The 17,700-nt window shown below is 41.0% G+C and overlaps 1 protein-coding gene across 6 annotated transcripts in view; it reads left to right on the forward strand.

The window, feature by feature from the left end:
* Positions 1–17,700, forward strand: part of PRLR (prolactin receptor) — a 173,422-nt gene that overhangs the window by 146,111 nt on the left and 9,611 nt on the right. For all 6 annotated transcript variants that reach the window (XM_060761381.2, XM_060761384.2, XM_060761383.2 and 3 more), the window contains 8 exons: positions 6,673–6,801; positions 7,250–7,382; positions 8,838–9,007; positions 9,195–9,364; positions 10,437–10,578; positions 11,398–11,527; positions 14,549–14,718; positions 16,076–16,242. In XM_060761381.2, coding sequence (XP_060617364.2) covers positions 6,732–6,801; positions 7,250–7,382; positions 8,838–9,007; positions 9,195–9,364; positions 10,437–10,578; positions 11,398–11,527; positions 14,549–14,718; positions 16,076–16,242 — 1,152 coding nt within the window. In that variant the 5' untranslated portion in view covers positions 6,673–6,731. The remainder of the gene's footprint in view (positions 1–6,672; positions 6,802–7,249; positions 7,383–8,837; positions 9,008–9,194; positions 9,365–10,436; positions 10,579–11,397; positions 11,528–14,548; positions 14,719–16,075; positions 16,243–17,700) is intronic.

A 17,700-nucleotide genomic window follows, 5' to 3' on the forward strand; every position in this document is an offset into this window, starting at 1 on the left:
GAAGCTGGGGCTAACAGCAGGAGCTCATGCTGCTCCCCGGATTCGAACCTGCAACATTTCAGTAAGCAGCCCACTGTGCCACCGGGGATAGTACAGAAAAGACAAAAAATGACTAAGGCAGTGATAAGTAGAAACAGAAAATAGCTGGTAGGGAAAGGACATAAGAGAATCAGCTGATAATACAGAAGTCGGGAAGACTTTTTCTTTAGAGAAATTAATTTTGTGGAAACACTTGAGGAAAAGGAGGAAAGTGACTTGATCAATCAAGTGTGGAAAAGCCAGGTGCTTAATGTTGGTCTGCGCAATTAGTTTACAGGATTGGCTTGTGACAGAATGTCCAGTTTTTCAAGATGTCAAGACAAGATGTCAAGAGGCAAAGAGGAAATTAGAAAATATGTGCTCACTAAGTGCTCAAATAAGACGTAATATGGGGAAGTGCTATTTAAAAGAGTAGTAATTGCCCAGGAAGGTTATTAGTGGCTGGAACGCCATATATACGTGATTCAGTGTACCATCTTCAAACCATTTATCTCCTGATTGCATTACTTTGTCTGTGCTCTGCGGCTGGCCCCATTCAAATTGAAATGAATGAATCAGGAAGTGAGGCTTCCCTGCAGGAAAGGAGAGAGTGCTTTTGTGGACACTCAGGATCCTTGCCATTAAATAAACATTAAAAGGGGAAAGCGTTGCCCAAGGAAAGTAATTACAGGAGCGTATGTGTACACACAAATACACGCATAGCCTTACAATCTAATCGTTTGCACAAAGCCCAGGTCACATTGTGATCATTTTCCCATTTAGTGCTGCATAGTACTGTTGCAAACAATACAAAAGAAGAGGTAGGTAGTATCTGTTGCATGGAATGTTTCTCAGAGTGCCTTTTCCTTTTGTACTTTAATTAAATTGCAAATGTGGAGGCAGGGAACAGTTTTATTTTCACCCTTTTTAAAAGTGGCAATGAGGGAAGGGATTAAATCCCACAGGTACAACCTCTTTTTCTCTTTCTCCAAAGCAGGGCAGGGGCAGTTGGGATGGAGGGAGGGCCTTTGCCCTGCTTCTGGGCTCAGCCATGATTAACTGTGCCTCCTTTTCTCCAAACATTAAGAATTCCATAATGGGCAGTACCTGTAAGATCCTAAATAAAACTAATAAAACTTTATTTATAGACCTCCCTCTCTCCCCAAGGGGATTTACAGGGGCCGGGCTTTGCACAGCAGACCAAACCACTGTCCTGCAGAAAAATCATGCCAATCAGAAGGTTGACAGGTCAAGACTAGGTCTGGCTGAGCACCTGCCGTTAGCCCCAGGGCTGAAGCCAGAAAAAAAATTTCAGGGAGGGTTGAAAATTTCAGCCAGAGGGGGGGGGGGCGGTTGAAAATTTCAGTGAGGGTTGAAACCTGCCTCCTAGCTCACACTGAAGTAAAGAGCACAGCAGGGGGCAGAGCAACCTTCAATAGCCTGCAGCTCCGCCCCTGTCAACCACCTCCACCAAGTCTGGCCTCCTTAATGAGAGCATTCAACACCCCCTCCCAACTTGGTTGCTTCACTAATTGGCTATTGCTGCAAATAATGACAGTGTGAATAAATTGTCAATATTTGCTTGAGATAATAGTGCTTGCAGTTCTGGAGGAACTCTTAATTTTTGCGTCTCATAGACTTAGCATGGGGATTTGGTTAACCAGTTAAAATTCATGAGTAAACCAGGTTTTTTTTCAACCTGAAAATTTGGGGGGGGGTTGAACCCCTAACACCCTCCCCCCTCGGCTACAGGCCTGGTTAGCCCCAGCTTACCTGCCCACCTAGCAGGTTGAAAGTAGAAATGTGAGTAGAAAAAAAATAGGTACCACTTTTAACGGGGAGGTAATAAAAGCACCCTTAAGGACATCAATTGGAGGAAAGCTCCTCAGTATGGAAGATGGAGTGACAGCACCTCCCGTGGTCGGAATTGAGCACAGCCTCCAAGTTGCTGGAAATAAGATGGGAAAAACTGCCTTTACCTCTGTTTGTGTTGTCTGTCCTTGTTAATTGTATAACCAACATTGAATGCTTGCTGTATGTGTGTTCTGTAAGCCGTTCTGGGTCCCCTACAGAGTGAGAAGGGCAGGGTATAAATACTGTAAATAAATAATAAATAAATAAATTAGTAATAAAATCCAAATTCTTTTTTTACTTGGACAACCAATTTGCTGATCTTCCAAGCCATTGAATGCTAATCAAGGTGATCAGCTGAAACATTCACAGCTATCCCAAGCAGACAAAAGTCCTTTGTCTTACCCTGGTCATTCCACAGATATATAAACCCATTTTCCTATTTCCAACAGACCTCACTACCTCTGAGGATGCTTGCCATAGATGCAGGCGAAACGTCAGGAGAAAAATTGCCTCCAGAACATGGCCATATAGCCCGGAAAAACCTACAACAACCCAATCAATTTGTTATCACGGGTGGAAGAAATTGTTGTATGCAGTCTTAAGGTTATGATTATGAAATAAGATTATTATTTTTCCTGCCTCTCTTCATAGCTCGAGGCAGGTTACAACAGAGCTAAAACTCATAATCATCACAAACATTATATCAAACACATTTCTAAAGACATACTGCATATTAAAATATACAAAGCAAAAATTAAAATATGGTGAGCCCAAGACACAATGTTAGTTTTTAAGAGAAATCTCCCGCAAGAAACTAGGTCTCACCAAGCAAAAAGGAGTACATGCTGTTTTGAATAACCCACTGTACTCAGTCATGGGCAGGAGTCCCCGGTAGCACAGTGGGTTAAGCCCTTATGCCAGCAGGACTGAAAACCGACAGGTCGGAGGTTCTAATCCGGTGAGAGCTCAGATGAGCTCCCTCTGTCAGTTCCAGCTCCCCATGCAGGGACATGAGAGAAGCCTCCCACAAGGATGGTAAAACATCAAAACATCCGGGCATCCCTTGGGAAATGTCCTTGCATATGGCCAATTCTCTCACACCAGAAGCAACTTGCAGTTTGATGTATTGTCAAACTTGCAGTTTCATAAGTTGCTCCTGACACGAAAAAAAATCATGCGCATATTTTGTAAATGATCCAGTGCAAACGCAAGGTCTTAAGCAACCCCTGTGTTGCCTTCCAATCATAATAAATCACATCTTCAACTTCAAAGGGAATCCTGCTACCTTGGGGTTGCAAATGATTGTATTGTAATGAGTTGTAAGCAAGAGGGCATCTGGCTCCTCAAGGCTGGGAACCAGATAATTGTTCTTTAGATAGATGGCGATGTCTATGGGAATGTGAAAGCACTTGGAGACTTGAAAGACAACAAGGGGTATACCGGTAATTAGAATCTGAGGAGGTTGGGAGTTTAGATGCAATTTTCTACCTTGCTGTGTGGTTTGGAAAATAAGGAAGTGTATTCAGATTTATCTGTGAGCGGTTCTTGGTTTCCTGGGGGCCTACAGTTACTAACACCAAGGGCCATCTAGTCCAAACCCATCTGCCATACACAATCTAACCTCTCTCGGCAAATGGCTATCCAGCCTCTGTGTAATAACCCTCCTGAGACAGAGACTCCACTACACTCTTAGGCATCATGTTCCAGTGTCAAATATCATCAGGAGCTTTTTCCTAATGTGGAATCCCTTTTTTCAGTTTCTTCCAGTAGTGTTTTCAGAGGCATTAAAGCAATGGACTCATTGAACTCAATGTTTCATTTTTGTTCTCATTTAAATTTCATAGATCTGGACAAATCCAAGAGATGTGTGACCATACAAAGGCAAACCTTGCTGAAATTCAAATTAGGTAGGATGTAGCCAGCCAGGTAAACAGACAAAGATTAGAAATCTAGAGTCAGCTTTACAATGTTTTAAAAATGAGTTTTACATGGAATCAAAGGGTTAGAGATTTGTGTAAACTCTTACTTTAAAGCGCCTGTTCTCAGTGGTAGGTTCTCCTCCTGCCACCTCCTTAGGGAAGTAATAACTGTTCTGGGGCTAACGGCAGGTTTTATTTGAGACCAGCAGAAACCAATTCCTGTGGATTAAACACAGCACTCGGTTTGGATGTAATAATGTGGTTTATTGTTATGGAAGCAAATCCAGTGAAGCTGAAGGTGCCAACGCTCCCCACATTGCTTCTCTTTCTCCAGCATGGATTTAAAAAAAAAACACTGGAAATTTGCTTCTCTGTTTGGTTAACCATAGTTTAGTTGTTTGATGTGAGCCCCAGAGTCTCCTTCAGTTTTAAAATTGTGTGATTCTAAGGCTTAAATCCTACTGTTACTCCAACTAGAATCTACCTATTGAATGGATAGAACTTCTACAAGTATTGATCTGCCAGTTACAATTGATTTCACAGGTATGTTCTCATTGGGATTAGCAATAGGATTTCAACCTCAGCATCTGAGTGCTGTCTAAGCACCCCTGGCATTTGAAATAATTCCATCACTACATTTTGCTTGTTTGCTAACATTTGCTGGTCTGTTGTTTGTGTCAGTCGAAGGTTTAATTTTTTTATTAATGTTGTTTATTCGTTCAGTCGCTTCCGATGCTTTGTGACCTCATGGACCAGCCCACGCCAGAGCTCCCTGTTGGCCGTCACCACCACCAGCTCCTTCAGAGTCAAGCCAGTCACTTCAAGAATGTCATCCATCCATCTTGCCCTTGGTCGGCCCCTCTTCCTTTTTCCTTCCATTTTCCCCAGCATCATTGTCTTCTTTAAGCTTTCCTGTCTTCCCGTTATGTGGCCAAAGTACTTCATCTTTGCTTCTAATATCCTTCCCTCCAATGAGCAGTCAGGCTTTATTTCCTGATGTATGGACTGGTTGGATCTTCTTGCAGTCCAAGGCACTCTCAGAATTTTCCTCCAACACCACAGTCCAAAAGCGTCTATCTTCCTTCGCTCAGCCTTCCTTATGGTCCACTTCTCACATCCATAGGTTACTACGGGGAATACCATTGCTTTGACTATGCGGATCTTCATTGCCTGTGTGATATTGCTACTCTTCACTATTTTATCAAGATTGGTCATTGCTCTCTTCCCAAGAAGTAAAAGTCTTCTGATTTCCTGGCTGCAGTCTGCGTCTGCAGTAAACTTTACACCTAGGAGTTGTCACTGCCTCCACATCCTCTCCCTCCATTTGCCAGTTATCAATCAGTGCTGTTTAACTGCATCCCAGCTTTTGCACTTTCTTCTTTCACCATGCATCTTATTGGCAAAACACATAGTAACTCAGCATATCATCATAGCCGATCCCTCATGGTTGAGTATGATTGTCTTCCAGAAGTAGAGTCTTGAAGATTGATCCATTAGTAGCTGTGGAAACCTATTCTAGATCCACAAAGCCTTTCACAATGAGGACATACATTTTCAAATGGATGGTTCTGACAAGGGTTGGCTTGACACAACTTCCTCTTGACACGTTTCTCCCTCTCATCCTCCATTTGTGCCTCTTCGAATTCCACAGCACTGTTGGTAACAGCTGGCCTCCAGTTAGAACACTCAGTGGCCAGGGCTTCCCAGTTCTTGGTGTCTATGCCACAGTTTTCACTCTTCAGTTGAGAGTATAGTAACAGCTTTGGGACATGGCGATTAGACATTTGGGCAATGTGGCCATTCCAGCGGTGTTGATGGCAGAGGTTTATTGCTTCAGTGTTGGTGGTCGTTGCTTCTTCCAGAACACTGACATTTGTCCACCTGTCTGTAGAATTTTTTGGAGGCAATGCTGGAATCATTCCAGAAGTTGAGTGTGATGTCTGTAGATGGTTCATATTTCACAGGCATATAACAGGGTTGGGAGGACAATAGATTTATAAACAAGCATCTTAGTATCCCTACAAATGTCCCAATCCTCAAACACTTTCTACTTTATTCGGAAAAATGCTGTACTCGCAGAGCTCGGACAATGTTATATTTCGGTGTTGATGCTGACTTTTGTGGAGAGGTGGCTCCAAGGTAGCAGAGATGGTAAACATTTTCTAATTTTAAACCATTAAGCTGTATTTCTGGCATTGCAGAAAGATTGGTTGATGCTTCTGATAGAGCACTTTGGTTTTCTCGATGTTCAGTAAGAGGCCAAGCTTTTCCTATGCATCTGCCATTAGAGTGGCTTATAGGTTTTCTTCTGAATGAGCACAAACTACATAATCATCAGCATACTGGAGTTCTATAACAAGAGAGCAATGGCTTTATAAACAAGCATCTTGTAATATCCACAACTGACTTGATCCTTAAACACTCGAGTCTCCATTTGAGAAAATGCTGCACTTGCAGAGCTCAGACAGTGTTGTATTTCAGCATTGATGACAGCTTTTGTATAAAATATACTAATATTAAACATTTTAACATTGGGTGCATGTTAGAATTAATGCAATTTGACATTACTTCAAGTACCATGGTATGGATTTGTTTTTAATAACTTAATTAGAAGTGAAAAATCTTGTGGCTGTTCCGTTTATTCTCACAAGACTTTCCCAGTTGTCAGGAAACCCTTTTATTCCCTCCAGGACATGAAAAATAATCAATATTAATTCCATCCCTACCATATGCTGTAGTCAGCTGCTTTGTCAGCTGCTTTGTTACCGTCTGGGCTATGTGAGAAAAGGACTAATTAACCAACAGTTTGAAAACATGAGACTGAAGATGTGTGTATCACTAAGAATCCTTAGTAAACAATGTCTTCTGTTTTGTTTCCCAGTGAATTTTCATTCCTTCCTGGAAGAGGAGGAGGAGAAGGAAGAGAAAGGGAAGGCCACCATGAGAATTCATACTTCATCTTCAAAGACACTTACCGTGCTTCTTTCTTTGAGCATGTGGCTTGTGGATGGTAAGTACTCAATTTTGGGGGGAAATTTAAATTCTGAAATATATATATTATTAGCTTCACTAGATCATCCTGCACATATAACTGAAACAAATCCATTTAATAAGTGTTCCTCTGTAATTTGTTCTCTTGCCTGCTTGTTTTGAGTTATACATACTGATTTTGTCACATTGTTTACTGATTTAAAACTTGTGATTTGGGAATTAATTTTTCTTATCAATTAAAAAATAAGATATTGAAATATTTTTATTATGTTTTCCTGTTTCCTGGATGTATTTTGAAATTATTCTATTCATTTTTGTACAATGTTGCCCACTTTGGCATACAAAGTGGCATACAAATCAAGCATTCTGATGCCCATCATTGCCATTAAAGTGAGTTCAAAGATGCAACCCTGCTCTACTAAAGCCTCATTGTGGCAATCATTGCATTTGTTATTGCAATTATTCAGGTCAATCACCTCCTGGAAAGCCTACAATAATAGGTTGCCAGTTATCAGGAAATGAATCATTTACCTGCCGATGGGAATCTGATTCAAGTGGAGGACTTCCTAAAAATTACTCTCTACTGTATATCACAGAAAGGTAAGAAACTGGAAAAATGAGAAGAAAGATCTGTGTTTGCTTTTCTTCTGGAGAGGAAATTGTATGTAAACAGTTCTTCTTCCAAAGAAAATTTTGATTGAAACTCCAGAATTTCCCTCTGGTTCCCAAAAGCCACCAATAAACGTTGTGTTAAGTTTTAATTGTTTTGTTTCCTAATTACTTTCAGCAGAAGACCTGTATATTTTTGACCTTGGCTGTATTGCACATTGTGTAGAGGTGGGGTGTAATTGTCACCTCTACACAATGCGCAGGAACTTAAGATCATCTGGGGAGGCCCTGCTCTCGATCCCGCCTTCTTCACAGGCATGTTTAGTGGGGATGAGAGACAGGCCCTTCTCAGTGGTGGCCCCTCGGCTGTGGAACTCCCTCCTTAGGGGTATTAGATTGGCCCCTTCCCTCCTGTCCTTCCGGGAAAAAGTAAAGACGTGGCTATTCAAACAAACTTTTGGAAATGCAGTGTAATAGATAAGTATGATACTATGAAAGAGTGATCATGGAACGACTTAGACAATGCTAATGGAAATTAAGTTTAACTTGAAGACTTTGGTGATTATATGCTTTTAATGGTTTTTATATGGATTTTTATTACATCATGTTAAATGTTTTAATGGTATTTATGACTGTTGTGACATCTAATGTCTGCCAAATTGTAAGCCGCCTTGAGTTGCCTTCGAGCTGAGAAAGGCGGGATAGAAATACAATAAATAAATAAATGTTCCTTCAATCCCTAAATTTTAGTTGAGCATTTGAAATACCATTAAGAGGCATTCAAAGAAAGAGAGCAGGCAGAGTTAGCAAGGAAATGAAAGCAAAGGAAATATAATGCTTTTAGGTGTGAACATTTTTCAGTATCTCCCTTTCTGCAGTGCTAGAAGTTTGAAAACTGGAGGAAAATGGTACTAATGTTGGAGAGTGGTCCCTGGTCATAGTGGTCCTTGGTCAAAGTGGTCCTTGGTCAAAAAAAGGTTGGGAACCACTGCTTCAAAACTATCATTTTCCCAAGCTGACCATTCATATTAAGGTTCATCTGTTGGAAATTATATTAATCATAACAGGTGGATAGAGACACAATGTTCTGCAGCAGCATTTCATATACAAAACTTTTTATCTCTAGGGATCCCAAAATGATGCCATTAAGCATGAGCTGTTGGGCTTTGAGAGCTGGAAAACTTTGCCTTTGCGCAGTATCTGAGGGCTTTCTGGAAGCATCTGGTTGACTCCTGTCAAATGGGCATCATCTGAGCCAATGTCTTCAAAGTAGAAATTTGATTATCTGGATTAAGGCTTTCAGTGCTTTTATAGAAAGAAGCCCCACTGACTTCTGGAGGACTTATGTCTATGTCCTGCTGTTGTAATAGCCATGCCTTTAAGTCTAAGATGGCCTGTTTCAGACCAATTTTTGTTTAAGACTTGCATTATGCTCTTTTATTTCAGAGAAGAACAGCCCCACGAGTGTCCAGACTACATATCAGCAGGTCCCAATTCCTGTTATTTTGATAAAAGGCACACCAGGCTTTGGACCACATACAATATCACAGTAAAAGCTACCAATGATTTGGGGAGTAATTTCTCTGATCCTTACTCTGTGGACATGCAAACTCTAGGTAAGAGAAGAACATCTGGATATTGTTGTATTCCTCCATTCTTCACACTTCCTTTGCTGGCTATTGTTGAGGAGCTCTTTGTGCCAATCCCTTTTATATTGATTCAGTTCTAGTCATGTACATAAGGTATCATAAAACCAGATTCTTTGACAATAAAGGACTATGTTTTGAACTTTCATTTATATAGGTAAGCCAGAGCCTCCCTTGGATCTCTCTCTGGAGCTCAGACAATTGAACGAGACAATGTATTTGTGGGCAAAATGGTCACCACCACCTTCAATAACTGATGGTACAGCAAGCTGGGAAACCTGCAATTATGAATTGCAAACAAACATTGATGGAGGAGCAGAATGGGAGGCAAGTATATTGGCATGCTTTAGCAAAATTGGGATTTTTATAAAGGAGCTTTAAAATATGAGAGAGTATAGTCAGAGCTGCAACCATTCCCATTATTCAAAAGAAATACTACCAAAACAAGGCTTTAAAACTGACAAATAGTAGATAGCAGAGCGGTTTAGATAGAAGCAATGAATGTGTCCTGTAATCAACTTCACTGGACTGGCCACGTTGTCCGAATGCCCGACCACCGTCTCCCAAAGCAGTTGCTCAACTCTGAACTCAAGAATAGAAAACGGAATACTGGAGGACAGAAAAAGAGATTTAAAGATGAGCTCAAAGCCAACCTTAAAAACTATGGCATAGTCACCGAGAACTGGGAAGCCATGGTCTTTGAGCGCTCCAACTGGAGGTCAGCTGTGACCAGCAGTGCTGTAGAATTTGAAGAGGCATGAATGGAAGGTGAAAGAGAGAAACATGCTAAGAGGAAGGCGTGGATACTATTTTTGCGGGGATGGCATCAAACTATAACTGTCTGACTACTTTGATATATTCATCCTGTATTCCATCCTAGTAAAATAAATTTTAAAAATACATATTAAATATTTTGTCTGCTTTTCAAGACAGATGCAAAAATATGTATGTTAGTGGAAGACGGTCCCAACTGGGACCGCCTTCCACCTGGAAACTGATGCCCTCACTGCGGGAGAACATGCAGGTCAATAATAGGGCTCCACAGTCACCTACGTACCCACCGCCAGTACACCGATCTTGGAAGAAAATCCTACTCAGACAATGAGGCATCGCCTAAGAAGAAGAATCCTGTAATGCACATGCATGTCCAAACTTCATCTCATTATTCCTACCATTATTGCCTTGTATAGTCTTATTCTTAGATATTTTATATGTTTATTGGCTTGTTTATAGATTTTCATACCTTGCTTCTCAGTCTGAAAAGTACTAGGACAACTACATAATAACATAGTGCCAAATGCTTCAGTATATTAGTGTAAAAGTATCATTTTGATGTCTTTTTTTAATCTGAAGAGAGCCCCCAATCCTCACAATTCTTTGTTTTTAACTCCTTTCCTAGATTTATGATGTCAGAAAGCAAACACAATATCAGATATCTCAGTTGCATCCAGACGTGAAATATACTGCTCAGGTTCGCTGTGTAAGAGATAGCGGGGAGGCCAGTGAATGGAGTCCAGAAAGCTACTTCAAACTCCACAGTGGTAAGTCAATGGCTAATTGTTTTCCCATTTTGAAAAGTTAAATGGGGCCAGTGTTTTGGAAAGGTGTATAGCTGAGTGACTGTAAACCTAATTTGCTAGAGCCAAATTGTACATCACACAGATTAGTCTAATCAAACCCTGGCAGGTGTTTCTTTTAGATTAGACAAAACAGCTTTGGGAGCGTGGTTGCCAGAGAAGAAAAATTGCCCACCAATTTTCTGATTTAACTACATCCCTCTCCCTTTAGCAGGAGTTCCAAAATAGAGTAAGCAAATCTAGCTCTTATTTTGGCTTCTCGTTGTTTCTCTGTTGTCCTGCTGTTACGCCCATTCTGTTCTCTATTTATTCTGGTTTGAATACAAATTTAGTTTATTATACTTTTTTGTGCAGAATTGGCCTAAGGTACACATTTTGCCACCTACTTTTCCTATTTTTTTGTTTATTATTTTTCCTGGAACATCATCTTTTGAATGCACTTTTCCCTTGTTTAGGTTTTTTTGTAAGTATTTCTTGAGTGAGACTGTTGAAATTGCTTCAGTTTATTAGCTGATTCGGGAAAGGCAAATTAGACTGGTTCCTGTTGACAAGGCAACAAAATAATTTCATCCCATCCATAGTTCCAGATTTATAATCACCTTGTTTAAAGCCAGTTGGAAATCAATTTTGGGGAACAGAGACAGGTGGCTTCCAAATTGGTGCATGGCTCAATCAAGACCTAGCAGGAGTTCGAACCCCAGACTTTCTGCTCCTAATTTAACAAGTTTGGCCTTTTCACACAGCACTGACATAATTGACTCATTTGGGTTTTCTTCTTTTCAGGCCAACCCCCAGGGAAACCAGAGTTAATAAAATGCCGCTCTCCCGAAAAAGAGACCTTTACTTGCTGGTGGAAACCTGGTTCTGACGGAGGTCTCCCTAATAACTACATTTTCTTCTATAACAAGGAAGGGTAAGCAGAAACTCATTAAGCTAGCGCTTGGCTCTTGTATCATCCTGCCTCTCTGTCAGGGGTTTGTTTTTAGATTTTTCCACATGAGAACATCCTCACTTCAAAGGTCCCTTTCACAGGTCAAACTTATAGTACTTTGATTCCATTGTAACTGCTATGTCAACACCGGGTGGAAAGTTAGGTTTGCAGCTTGGGGAGGAGACTAGGACGTGGAACAATGGCTTCAAATGGCAAGAAAGGGGATTCAACTTGAACATTTGGAAGAACTTCCTGACTGTGAGAGCTGTTCAGCAATGGAACTCTCTGCCCCAGAGTGTGGAGGAGAATCCTTCTTTGGAGGCTTTTAAACAGAGGCTGGGTGGCCATCTGTTGGGGGTGCTTTGAATGCAATTTCCTGCTTCTTGACATAATGGGGTTGGACTGGATAGCCCAGAAGGTGTCTTCCAACTCAAGGATTCTATGATTCCATAGTCAGCTCTCCATATTTGCTGGGGTTAGAGGCACAGGACCCCTGCAGAAGAGGAAAAGTTGCAAATAAACAAGTATTACTGCATTTATTCAATTCTAAAATGCCATCAATTGTAAGATGCACCCTAATTTCAGTAACAAGTTTTTTTCTGTCGGTGGTACTGAAATTAGGGTGCATCTTACAATTGATGACATCTAAGAATTGAATAAATACAGTTTTCTAAATACACCTATGATTCTAGGATCACCTATGATTCACACCTATGATTCTAAGATCATTGCTTCTCAACCTGTGGGTCCCCAGGTATTTTGCCTACAACTCCCAGAAATCTCAGTCAGTTTTCCAGCTGTTAGAATTTCTGAGAGTTGACGGCCAAAACATCTTATTTATTATTTATTTATTTAAAACATTTCTACCCCGTCCTTCTCAACCTCCGAAGCAGGCCCGTAGCCAGGATTTCGTTTCGGGGGGGGGGGGCTGAATTTTTTTTCAGGGGGGTTTTGGGGGGGCTGAGTCTGAGTGAAAGAGGATCTACCCTAGCAAACCTTTTGTATCATTACCCCAATACCCCCATGCATATGGGATATCTTGAGTATGGTGATCAGATCATGATATGAATAAACATAACAGTTTAAATAATGCACCATTAAGGCCTTTTCGCGAACCACCATGAAAATTTCGGGGGGGGGGGGCTGAAGCCCCCCGAGCCCCCCCCCCCCCCAGCTACATGCCTGCTCCGAAGTGGGACTCAGAATGGTTTCCAACAGGCAACCATTCAGTGCCGATATATCTGGGCACCCACAGGTTGAAAACCACTGTTCTAAGATGCATCCCATTATTAGAGATGTTTTATATGTCAAAATGCTGTGTCTTAGAATTGAAGGAATCCAGTGGGGGTTTTTTTTAATCTGAGAGAACCTCTATCTAGCAATCTCTTGGTCCTCCAGTGCAATTCTATAGTCAACTCCAGCCAGAAGTTGTGCTGAGTTTCCTAAAAAGATCATATTAACCAACTCCACAAAAGTTAACCCAACAAATGTGGAGGGTTGGCTGTAGTTAGAATTCTCAGTCAGAGGACTCCAGTGCCTTGTCAAATGACAAACATTCATATTTCACAGCTTGTAGCCATGGCAATTAAAGCAGAGTCACATTACTAGAAATGTGCAAACTGAAATGTCTCCTCTGGGTAATGGCACAACAGTGGAGAGTCTTGTGGTACTCTGAAGGTTCTCACATGTCATGGCATACTTCCTTCGGCGCTCAAATAAATAGGTTACTAATCAGCAGCAAGTGTTTAAATACCCAAATCACAGCAGATCCCTCCTCATCTGGAAGCTAAGTAGGACCAGTTCTGGTTAGAACTTTAATGGGAGGCCACCAAAGAATGGTAGGTGTGTGGGCTAGATTTCAGAGGAAGGATCTGGCAAAATCATCTCTTGGCATCCCCCCAGCAACAGCAAGGCTATCCCTCTGGGCAGCTAAACTAGGAAATCCCAACTGGATGCCCCCCGCCCCATGAGAGTCTTCCTCCAGGGACAAACCAAGAATGGGCAACTTGGAAGTCCCTGAATAGACTCAGAAGTGGAGTGGCCAGATCAAAAGACAACCTGGCAATATGGCACTACCTAAAAGAATCCCACACCTTGTGTGACTGTGGAGCAGAACAGACAACTCCACATCTGTATGCTTGTCCACTGTGCCCTGCCTCATGTACAGAAGAGGAATTGTTGGAGGCTACAGACAATGCCGTTTCTGTTGCCCGTTTTTGGTCAAAAGATATTTAGCCATCTGCGCGCCATCTATTTTTTATCAGTTTTATACTAATTTATGCAATGCTTTTGATATGAAATAAATAAATAAATCTTTTGAGTATTCCTTGTCAAGAAAATCCTATGAAACCCATAGGGTCACCATAAGTTGGCATGCAACTTGAAGGTACATGGACAAATAATGTATGGTTTCATTGCTTCCATAAATAAAAGAATCAGCATTAAATCCACATTTTTTCCAGAGTAATCCCAATATGTTTGTGAACATCCAGTTATTGTTATTGAGGACAGGATCCTGTAACTCCTTCGCACTTGCCCAAGGTGATGATTCATACACATTGGTCTGATAGTGATAAAAGTCCTTTTCCGAAGGAAGCTTTCCTGCTATCATCAATTCAGTTTATAATTGCAGCTGTCCAAGTTAATTATCACTATATGTGCCTTCTGCGTTTTTTTTCTGGGTATAGAACGTAGACATGACGTGGTTACTGCCCACTTTGAAGCATTCAATGCTAATCATTGATGCACTTCCAACACTCACTGTTTATTTTCTTCTTAGCACCAACCCATAATTTGACAATTGAAGTATCACTCTGTGCATCTGGGACAAAAACCTGGGCTGTGACAAGTGTGACAGCTTTAAAAATATTGTGAGCCTCTATGTCGTTAGATTGTCATAACAGAGAAATGTACCTCTTCCTCTGGAAATAGTGTCTTAGTGATAGCCATGAGAATAGTATGGTTAAGTTTTGTGTATTTATTTTGTTACATTTTATTTTTCAGAGAGGATGAGTTCCATGAATGTCCAGACTACACAACAGCAGGACCCAATTCTTGTTATTTTAATAAAAAGCATACTTCTATTTGGAGGACATACAATTTTACCATAAAGGCTATGAATGAGATGGGAAGCACCTCCTCTGACTCTTATTATGTGGATGTGGCTAACATAGGTATGGATCAATCAAGCTCGTTGGGGCACTCAGGGAATTACAATCCATAAGAATGACTTCTCAAAACTCTGGACTTGTGTGACGTCTCTCATTAGTCCTGCATGATGGCAAGTTGGGGACAGTGTAACTACCGACTTCCATGTCAGTGGAAGCACTGAGTTTTTAGTCTGAACTTTACACGATCCATAATTTTGACACCTTGGAGAATTCTTTTATAGTTCAGGTCACATGTGTCAAACTCAAGGCTTGTGGGCCAAATCTGACCAATTGTGTCATTTTATGAGGCCCTCCAGTTGCTGGACTACAATTCCTATATTCCCCATCATTAGACATCATGACTAGAGCTGATGGGAGTTGTGATACAGTAACATCTGGAAGGCTGCAATTAATTCTACTTAGTAAGGATAATGGGGTTTGAATTCAGACACAAGGCTTGTGATATGATGTCTGACTTTAAAACTTTAACCTTTCGCCAACCTCAGAGCCACAAGTGGTGTTCGGGTACAACTCCCATTATCCCCAATCTCCATGGCGGATAATCAAAAGTGATGGGAGTTGTTGTTAAATAACATCTGAGGACCCATATCAAGTACAAACTAAAGATCACTAACCAATATGTAAAAAACAGATAGTTCATCTTTATATCCTATCCATCAATGGATTCAGCAACCATAAGGTATCACAATGGGTTAAACCCTTGTGCCAACGGAACTGGTTGACCGAAAGGTTGGCAGTTTGAATCCGGGGAGTGAAATAAGCTCCCATCTGTTGAGCTTTAGCTTCTCATGTGGGGGGACAGGAGAGAACCTTCCCACAAGGATGGTAAAACATCAAAAAAACATCCAGGCACCCCCTGGGCAACGTCCTTGCAGACAGCCAATTCTCTCACACCAGAAGGGACTTGTAGTTTCTCAAGTCGCTTCTGACACACACAAAAAACCATAAATCTTATGTGGACCTCAATGAAAATGACTTTGACACCCCTAGTTTAGGTTAAATCCACCCCATTGACATGAAGCCACACACTGCCATTGCAGTAAGAGCAGGGCTGAATTGCATATTTTGCCAGGGGAAAAAATATTCTAGTCTTAAATATCCATGTGGTCCAGTTTTCTCTATTTACAGTCTGAGATTGCTGCCACTATTTCTGGTAAAATGCCCCACCTATGTTCAGTTTTAAATACAAGCCCTTTCGCTGAGTATCATAAAGTTCAGCAAGCATTGTTTGATCCAGTAATATATCATGGTGGGTGCAGTGGTGAAGAGTTATCATTGACCCTTTGAGTGAAGAGAAAGGTATTTTTTTTTCATTTATGAAATGTTGGAGGTTGCAAATATCCAATCCTTCCTTTTTCAGTTCAGCCAGATCCTCCAGAAAACCTCTCTCTGGAATTTGAGAAAAAAGTGTATGGAGAGTATCTCTTGTTGAAATGGTCGCCACCGTTGCTGGGAGATCTCAGATCGGGCTGGCTCACCCTTGACTATGAGTTGCGCATAAAACCAGAAGAAGGGCAAATGTGGGAGGTGAGAAGAAGCTCTTGGTTGACAAATGTTCTGTGCTTCATTCGAGATTATATCACAAACACTATAAGAAAGGAACATTGATCAGAAATTGCCCTTTGCTATCCAGGTGGGCAGTGCACCAGCTGTGACCTTCATGCTTATTTTTGTAATCCCCACCTCCAAATCTGTATTGCTACAATTTTGTGAGAAACAGCACTACCAAATGTTGGTTCCAAAACTATTTATTTAGTCATTTGTTTTAACTTTCTCCCAGGTTTGGGATGTAAATTTCAGCTTAATTTTAGAGATTCCAATAAAATCACCATAAACTAGTTTAAATGTGAGTTAAAATAACTTAAAAAACACACCACTAATAATACATAAGCAGTAAAAATATTAAAAGTCTGGTGCATCAGTTTTAAAATCTTCTGACCATAACAGACATTGGAAGCAGTTTTTGACAGCAAGTCTGTCTTTATCTGTCAGCAATATGGAGAGGCCTAATGAGACTTCTTTGGAAGTACATTCCATAAGTGTAGGGCAGACAACAAGAAGGCCTTCTCTCATGTGTGAAGTAGGCTTTCACAGATTTCTGACAAATGTTGGTGATAAATCAAGAACATCTAAATAAAACAAGTACTTTCTGTCTGTTTTAATTACCTTTAACCAATCATTGCCAGCATTTGGTGGCATTTTGTTGGTTTTTTTTTTACTGACATTCAGCCATGACATCCCATATAACAGTGTTTCTCAACCTGGGGGGGGGGGGGGTTGGGACCCCAGGGGGAGAGTTGGAAAGGGGGTGTCAGGGGGGTTGCCAAAGATGACCAGAAAACACAGTATTTTCTGTTGGTCCTGGGGGTTCTATGTGGGAAGTTTGGCCCAATTGTGTTGATGGAGTTCAGAATGCTCTTTGATTGTAGGTGAACTAGAAATCCCAGTGACTATAACTCCCAAATGTCAAGGTCCATTTTCCCTATGTTGAGTTTTCATGCCAAGTTTGGTCCAGATCCATTAGTTTTTGAGCCCACAGTGCTCTCTGGATGTAGCTACAGTGCTCTCTGGATGAGCTACAGCTCCAAAACACCAAATCATTCCAGTATTTTCTATTGGTCATGGGAGTTCTGTGTGCCAAGTTCAGTACAATTCCATCGTTGGCGGAGTTCAGAATGCTCTTTGATTGTAGGTGAACTATAAATCCCAACAACTACAACTCCCAAATGACAAAATCAACCCCCCCCCCATCCCCACCAGTATTCAAATCTTGGCGTATTGGGTATTTGTGCCTAATTTGGTCCAGTAAATGAAAATACATCCTGCATATTTACATTATGATTCATGACAGTAGCAAAATTCCAGTTATTAAGTAGCAATGAAAATAATTTTATGGTAGGGAGTCACCACAACATGAGGAACTGTATTAAAAGGTTGCAACATGAGGAAGGTTGAGAACCACTGCCCTAGAAGGTGCCAGAGAAG

This window comes from Anolis sagrei, chromosome 2 (assembly GCF_037176765.1).
Source record: "Anolis sagrei isolate rAnoSag1 chromosome 2, rAnoSag1.mat, whole genome shotgun sequence".
Classification (NCBI taxonomy): Eukaryota; Metazoa; Chordata; class Lepidosauria; order Squamata; family Dactyloidae; genus Anolis; species Anolis sagrei.